This window comes from Vigna radiata, chromosome 2 (genome assembly GCF_000741045.1).
Source record: "Vigna radiata var. radiata cultivar VC1973A chromosome 2, Vradiata_ver6, whole genome shotgun sequence".
In the NCBI taxonomy this organism is placed as follows: Eukaryota; Viridiplantae; Streptophyta; class Magnoliopsida; order Fabales; family Fabaceae; genus Vigna; species Vigna radiata.
This window is the reverse complement of record NC_028352.1, coordinates 7,789,810-7,798,381: the sequence shown is the minus strand read 5'-3', so window position 1 is coordinate 7,798,381 and position 8,572 is coordinate 7,789,810. Positions and strand designations below refer to the sequence as shown.

At 29.1% G+C, this 8,572-nt stretch overlaps 2 protein-coding genes across 2 annotated transcripts in view; one reads left to right on the top strand and one right to left on the bottom strand.

Moving 5' to 3' along the window:
- The first annotated feature begins 2,880 nt into the window (after window positions 1-2,880).
- On the top strand, window positions 2,881-6,716 carry LOC106755801 (fatty acyl-CoA reductase 1). Its single transcript, XM_014638016.2, has 10 exons — window positions 2,881-2,997; window positions 3,090-3,193; window positions 4,362-4,564; window positions 4,650-4,750; window positions 4,867-5,068; window positions 5,142-5,303; window positions 5,488-5,569; window positions 5,814-6,083; window positions 6,189-6,316; window positions 6,407-6,716. Exons 1-10 carry the CDS (start codon window positions 2,934-2,936, stop codon window positions 6,555-6,557), a joined length of 1,467 nt encoding a protein of 488 aa, XP_014493502.1. The 5' UTR covers window positions 2,881-2,933; the 3' UTR covers window positions 6,558-6,716.
- A 645-nt stretch (window positions 6,717-7,361) lies between these two features.
- The window catches only part of LOC106779811 (fatty acyl-CoA reductase 3-like), a 4,173-nt gene continuing 2,962 nt past the window's right edge, over window positions 7,362-8,572 (bottom strand). The window contains exons 5-7 of the mRNA XM_022787306.1: window positions 8,084-8,364; window positions 7,865-7,992; window positions 7,362-7,778 (exon numbers count right to left, since the gene is read on the bottom strand). Of these exons, the coding sequence (XP_022643027.1) occupies window positions 7,619-7,778; window positions 7,865-7,992; window positions 8,084-8,364 (569 nt within the window). The 3' untranslated portion in view covers window positions 7,362-7,618. The remainder of the gene's footprint in view (window positions 7,779-7,864; window positions 7,993-8,083; window positions 8,365-8,572) is intronic.

Sequence of the window (8,572 nt, the reverse complement as noted above, 5' to 3'; positions counted from 1 at the left end):
TAAAAGCAATAAAAGTAATGTGTAAAAGTCAATGTGATTTAAGTGATAAGACTTAAAAATTTAATTTAAATGTTAAGGTGATAAATAATTTAATTATTTTTATCAAATATTGCAAACAATGTGTTCATAAGGGATTTTTAAATAGTATACAACGTTATCAATAACTATAAATTTAATAAACCTGTTTTTCCTACTGTTAATAATGCACTTAAATAAACACCATTTCCTATAATACACACAACATCAACACTAAGACCATAATCAAAATTTTCAGCAAATGTGGTTTTTTTTTCTTTTTTCTATTTTTTTTTGTTTGGGTTATTTGTTCAATGTCTCGTGTATCACACAGATAATTCCCAAAACTTAAAACTGCCGTAGTCTACACAACGACGTAGAAAACAAAATAACCTAATTATTATTTTTATATTGAATTCATATTACCTAAAAGAAAATTATATTCGTATAATTTCAATAATGTCATCAATGAATAGTTTTATACAAATATCATATTATTTTAATAGACATAAAATAAAAATTACTCACGACATAAATACCTTCCGTATATCCTTTTAACCATTTTGATTTAAGAACACATTTCAGACTTCAGTCTTATCACATTGGTTTCTGGATATATATATATATATATATATATATATATATATATATATATATATATATATATATGGAACAAAATAATGAATTTATTTCCTGCTATTTAAACGTCAAATTAGACTTTCTAACCTCAATGTATAATGAATTCATATAATATATGCATAACATTAAAAAGAAACAAAGTTTGCTGCTCCCAAACTTCCCTTTTAAGACTTATTACTCAATTGGAGATGCTTTATCAAAAATCTATACATTGAGTCAACTTATAATTATAAATGCTTAAGATATTAGTTATAAAATGTTCATATTATCAAATTTCTTGAGTCAACAAAGTTTGCATATATGATTTTTTATATGTGTCTCATTACATAATATCCACACTCAAAGTTTTTTGGTTGACACGAACACTACAAGTTAAATTCATAGAGTATTATAAACTTTATAATTGTATTTCAATAGTTTACAAGATTAACTACTTACAGTTGACACAATGAACTACAACTTTTTTTAGAGACAAGTGCAGGACGAAGAAGAATGAGACATGCTTCAGTTGAACAATGCTCGAAGAAGAAGATGAACAATGTTAGGGCTTCATTTAAATGTTAGGGCAAACAATTTATTATAAAAAGAGATGAAATAACACTTCAACGAATCAAAATAATTCCAAAATGACATGTGTTTAGATAAACATTACACCTCAGCACACCTTATGTCGATTTTTTTCCACTTAACAAAAATGGCCTACTTATTACACATTTTAAAAAATTAGGACCCAATTGAGATAACTTGAAACTTGAGGTACGAATTGAAATTTCAGTACAAACATGAGGATCATCCGAAGGCTTTAACTAAATATCAAATAAGATACAACTAGAACTTTGGACTAGTTGATTACTCTTATTCTAATTATGTAGAGATAAAAAATTAATATTTTTATTTACATAATGAAAATACGTGTAAGCATTTTAACAAAGAGTATAAATGATTTTATAAATGATATTCAAATATCATATTAAAAAGTTATTGTATAAATAAATTTTCTATTATTCGACTTTGATCATAATTATTATCATCTTTCTCAAATATTTTCTTAAATCTTACTTTACTTTTTATCTAAATCTCCAACTCCAGTCTTCATCTATTTAGTGAACCATGATTTAATAATTTATTTTTAAACTCATTTGTTTGGCAACTATCAACAAATAAGACCACTTGGATTTTCATAAATTTGTCCAACGAGCCTTATCTCGCACAATTCGAGTGAAGTAACTTATGTTTTCCCTAACTTTCATCAAAATACTTTCGTTCAACGAGTAAGTCACTTGCCCAACAAATGAGATCTCACATGCCTATTTGACTTTCATAAATTATGTTTTCACTCCGCGAGTGAAACACTCACCCAACAAATCTGCATAATTCAGAACTCGTAAAATATATCTTAGTTTTTTCAATTCACCTTAAGAAGTATTTTTCTTCTTTTTCACTAGCCAAATAAGATCAATATCCATTTAAAATATCACACCTTTTACTCATATATATCATCAATCACAAACATACATCTCTCATTCCACTTATCAATAAAAAACTTCAACATATTCCCAACTATCAATAATAGGTAAAATAGAAATAAATACATATCTAAACATATTATAACAATCACAACTAAACAAATATTTATGGAGTTATTTTGGATTACATGCATGAATTTTAGAACTACATTTAGATTTCTTTATCTACTTTTTTTTTTTTTACTTTTAACTCAAAAAATTCTTTTTAAATTTGAAAACAGAAACCTTGGTGAAATTTAAAAAAAAAATCTTTTTCTTTTAAAAGATATGATGAGAGAGTACATAAATTCACAGTCATATTAAAAGTCTCTTTTTTTTATTTTTATTTTAATTACATTATCGATATAAAGCAGCATCATTTTATCAATAATTAACCTTTGTGGATAATAAATAAATATAAGAATTTGCTTAAATAGAATGGAATACAACTAGACCCTTGGACAAGTAGATTACTCTTATTCTGATTATGTTGATTATGCATAGATAAAACAATTTAACATGTTTATCATAACGAGAACAAGATAAGTACAAAACCTTTTTCATGGTACCTCAAATCATTCATATACTTTAAATTTATAAACCTTTAAAATTGCTCCATCATTTATTGGGGTGGTACTAGTAGGTGTATGGCATTAAGGGTTCTTATTCTATATATACACGGAAGAAAACAACATTCCTAAATAATCATCTTTGCCATATAACTCTTTCTCTGATTTCATCTTCTCCAAATCGTTGGCTAGTCCAAGGAAAACAATGCCTCAGTTCTTCAAGGGAAAGACCATTTTAATCACAGGCACAACGGGCTTCCTAGCAAAAGGTACTATTACTACTACATGTACAATGCATCTATATATAACAAATAATTTCATGTTTTGCTTCTACCTTTCAATTTCTCTATTTTATACGCAGTTTTCTTGGAAAAGATTTTAAGAACACAGCCAGAAGTTAAAACGCTATATCTTCTTGTACGAGCAGAAAACATGGATTTGGCTGCAAAACGCTTTCAAAATGAGGTAAACGAAGATACTAAAATGAGAAATGATTTTTAACACACCTAAATTTTTTACACTCATTTAATATTATTCTTACTTATTTTTTACTCTTTTCTTTTTTAAAAAATTACAAAATTTTACACTTTTTAAATCATTATATCCTTATATTCTGTGTTAAATGAATATATAAATGTGTGATGATATTATTACTCTACTAAAATATTATCCACATGCTTCTAATACAACTTTATTACTGTTTTGGTTGAACAAAAAGTTACACGTGATGGGTCAAAAGTTAGACCCGGGACAGAGTTCTGCACCTGCGAACTTGTTACAACTTGGTCCGTCAAACCTTCCAACAGTTTAATTCTTGAAGGAAAAGGTTTCTCTAATAACTTTTTAACAAACGTGACAGTGTGTGATTAATTAGTTTTAAATATTTTTTTAAAATAAATTCAAACGAACCAATAAAATAGTGACACGTGTCCTGTTATAAAAAAGTTATTAAAATATCATTATCCATTGTTTAATCATTATAACTGATGGACAGTCTGACAATCCACCAATTCAAGATTAATTCGTTTTAATGTAAAAAATAAAATATTTCAACTCATTTATATGAAATATTAAATTTTAAATAATAAAAAAAAGCAAAAATTGGCATACTAGTTATACCTAACCAGTTTTTGACATTAATATAAAAAAATAGATTGAATTGACCTATTTTATCAAAATTGTCCCCCTTGCTAGAAAAAGAACAAACGTGTTCAAATGAGAGTCTCGTATGCAAGTGTCATTTTATTGGAAATATAAGTATAAGTTCAGGTATCACATTGAATACAAATATATTTAATAGAAAAGTAGAGTAATGTAAAGATAAAAGACCTATTAATTATTGTTTTAAGATTTTTGGTATCTTATTGACCGTGTGTCTTTTGAGTGAATCTCTTCTTTTATATATCCAACACAACACTAATACCTATATTTCTAGAGTCGAAGAGATACATAATCTGTCAACAAACCATCCGTTCAACCTTTCCTTTTCCTCTTTGTGGAAATTGAATTGAGGTCCCCTACTTGTCAGAATAATGAAAAATCATTTTCCTTACTAAATTTAGCATCGATTCATTTTAGTTGTATATACTGAATTATGGCATTCATGGGGCATTAATAAATGGTCATATTACAGGTGATTCTGACAGATTTATTTAGAGTGTTACGGGACCAATTGGGTGAAGATTTTGATTCTTTCATTTCGAGCAAGATTGTGGTCATACCAGGAGATGTTTCTCTCAATAACTTTGGTCTGAAAGATGAAAAGCTTATGAGTAAGATGTTGGAAGAGATCAACGTTGTTGTGAATTTTGCAGCATCTACTAAATTTGACGAAAGGTACATTATTTTGTTGTGAATAATCGACAACTTTTGCTTCTCCAATAAATTTTACAATTGGATTCATTGTTATTTTTCCACACAGATTTGACATCTCAATGGGTGTAAATACAATGGGTGCCTTACATGTCTTAAACTTCGCAAAGAATTGTCGTCAGATAAAGGCTTTTGTGCATACATCAACTGGTAATTTTAGTTAACTATAACTTATATTACTATATTTATTTACCAAAACGTTGTTCACTTAAGATTACGCTAATTTCCATTCATAACACATCTTTTGGTATGAATGAATATGTCAGCATATGTGTGTGGAGAGATTAAGGATAGAAAAACAATTGTGCAAGAGAAACCCTTTGAGATGGGTCAGACCCTGAAAGAGACCTCGAAATTAGACATCACTGCAGAAATGTATTTGTTGAAGAAGAAAATCGATGAACTCCGATCAGAGAATGCTACTGAAAACACAATCAGATATGTAATGAAAGATTACGGAATTGAAAGGTAAATCAAATTCTTATTCTGTTGTATATATATTCATTGATCTATAAATGACACTATTTTTGTGATGTATCAGAGCAAAGTTGTATGGTTGGCCAAACACATACACATTCACAAAAGCAATGGGAGAGATGCAAGTGGTTCATCACAAAGATAATGTTCCACTAATCATTATACGTCCCACCATGGTTACCAGTACCCTTAAGGATCCATTTCCTGGTTGGATTGAAGGCTTAAGGTATAAACTTGTTCATGTCGAAATACGTAACATCTAGACAGCAAAATAAACTCTTAATTATTTATCAGTTCAACTTAAAGTTAAACTTACAGAGTTTACTGCATTATGTTGAAGATTTTGTTAGACCTATATATATGCTCTTGACGAGGAATTATAAGTTAATGAATGTATTTTGTATTTACAGAACTCTGGACAGCATAATATGTAGCTATGGTCAAGGGAAAATAACAAGCTTTCTTGGTCATCCCAAGACAATCTTGGATACCGTAAGTTAAATTATATTAAGTTTAGTTTGGTTATATTAATGGATACCTAAATACATGATTATTTGAAGAGTAAAATTAAATCCAAAAGTTTAGACTAATTATCATTCAACGTCTAAAAAGCACAAGTTTGTTTTGGAATACATTTTTGGATGTCTAAAGAGTAAAATAAAGTGAAAAATGTTTTACTTTGTTATAAACATACTTACAACATGATTTTGTTTATACTAACTGCTATATGGTGCAGATACCTGCGGACATGGTTGTAAATTGTATGATGACAGCAATTGTTGCTTGTTCAAATCAAGCTCAAGAGAATTTCATCTACCACGTTTCTTCATCGTTAAGAAATCCATTCAGAATTGCCGATGTTCGTGATTTCAGCTATCGTTATTTCACTAAATTCTCGATCAGAAACAAAATTGGAAAGCCAATAACAGTTTCCAAGCCAACTTTGATATCAAGTAGGGTTGCTTTCGACATTCTCATGACAGTCCGATATTGTTTGCCACTAAAGGTTTGTCGAATACCAAGATTAACTAAAGAATGGAGCAAAAACTATAATCATGTATATATTTATAATGTTTTTTAAGGTTCCATGATAATCTTTGTTTATATTTAGGTGTTAAATTTGGTGAACGAAGTGTTTTGTCAATGCTCTCGAGATGTTTACGAGGATAGCTACAAAAGAATCAAAAGGGTGACACGACTAGTTGAACTGTACAAACCATACCTATTTTTTAAGGGCGTGTATGTATTAATTTTCCTTGTTCTGTGGTTACTAGAAATCATACATATTTGATTCATAACCATCATTCTCATACGAATTTTCGGTTTCAGCTTCGATGATTCAAACACACAAAACTTACGAAGAGCAACAAGTTATAACATGGAGGTTGATGGATTGGACTTTGACCCTAATAGCATCGATTGGGAAGACTACATGATGAACACACACATTCCTGGTCTTGTAAACTATGCATTGAAATGATTGACCTTTTTGAAGTTTCTGCTTTGAAATGGGTGAACAATGTTTTAATAAACTTTTTTTGTTTGGTTTGTAATATAAGAGTCGAACATAATAATAGTTGCTGACAATATAACCTACTGTATTGATTGTATATTTTTCGGTTATCAACTATTTTTTTTATCTTTAGATATGCATGTTAAAGTGCTTAACTTAATAAATATTTTTGTCTGTAATGTTACAAATTAATGCCTCCTAATAAAAGTATTTGTCAATAATAATAATTTACTGACATCTCATGTGTTGTCATTATTTCCTGAAAATTTTCATAAATCTCTCAATAAAGACAAGCAAATAATTTGTCTATAAATCATAATATCAGTAAAAAAATTATAAATTACCAATAGATTCGTTTTCAACAAATTATGATGGTCATTAATTATTGCTTATCATTATTTAGAAATATGATTTAAACTGTCATATTTTACGTGGAAAGTATGACATTTTAATAACTGTCGTGTTATAATATAAAAAACGACAATTTTAAAGAATCGTTCTTGTCATAATTTATACGGTTATTTGTCGTGATAAATGATAATTGATGACATTTCATTCATGCTAGGGTTCAAACTTTAAATAATTCACAAAGAGGAGAAGAAAGTGGATTTGATGTTAGAGAATAACAAAAGTTATATTACAAATTATTAGAAACGCTCTTATGGAAAGCAGCTGACATGGGTTAATTTAGGCTTAGAAAATTAGAAATAATAAGAGACTAAAACAAGTATACAAAAACTAAACAACATTATAACTAAAAAGATGAGAGGACAAATTATTCATATATTATATTAGGAAAGAGAATTAAGAACATGATGAAGAGGAAGATATGACTGATAGAGGATTCAAGTACATTTATTATTATAGGATAAGAACATTTATCTAAAACGACAACCTTGAATGAGGCTTTGTGCTGTACACATGTGTGCAGCAACTGCTTTCCTTCTCCATTGAATTATTGACAGTAATACTTATCACAGAAGATATGAAAGAAACGAAGGATGCACTGAAGAACAAATCCAACCTAATTACTTGACACCATACTTCACAAGTCCAGGAATGTGAGTGTTTAACATATAAGGAGTCCAATCAATGGTTGTGGGATCAAAGTTAAATCTTCCAACATCATCGTCATCTTTTCCCTTCATTTTTGTCATCCTTAAATTTTCTGCGTTCTTGTCATCGAAGCTGTGTCATTGACCATCCACAAAAAATACATCATATATACATAAAACCAAAATTGGAACATCAATTTAAGAGTATTTTCTTCTTACATTCCATCAAAGAGGACATAAGGTTTATAAAGTCTCATTATTCCCATCATCTTTTTCACTTTCTGTTTACTTTCATTGTGAAATGCCTCGTGACTGTAGCAGCACATTTTGTTCATCACGTTCAATCCCTTCAAAGTATAAAATAAGAAACAAAAATTCAATTAGAAAGTGCAAAAATGGCATAGTGCTTTAATTTCCATGAAAAAATTAGGTGCAAACCTTGAGAGCTAGCATGTACCGAATGTTGATGTATCTGTCAAATGAACTCACACTAGACATCCACGTAATTTTCTTGGGAACAGCCACTGGTTTTCCATACATGTCTGTCAAAGGATGTTTTGTAAAGTATTGATGGGCCAAGTCCTCAAGATCAGAAATTCTGAATGGATTTCTCAGTGAAGAACCAATATGATAAATCAATGTCTTTGAAGAACTCTTTGAACAAGCCTCCAGTGCTACTATCATGGAGTTTATCACCATGTCTGCAGGTATCTGCATATATACATAATCATTTCAATGTATTCTTCAGTTTTAAATTGAAAAATGAGAGAAAAAGAAATGAATAAATTGATAACTTGCCGCATCTATAATTGTACTCCGACGACCAATGCTTCTTGTTAACTTTCCTTTACCGTACATCACAACAAAGAGGTCCAAAGTTCTGCATTCACGTAATTAAATTGTGTAAGAATTTCTTTCAACATACAC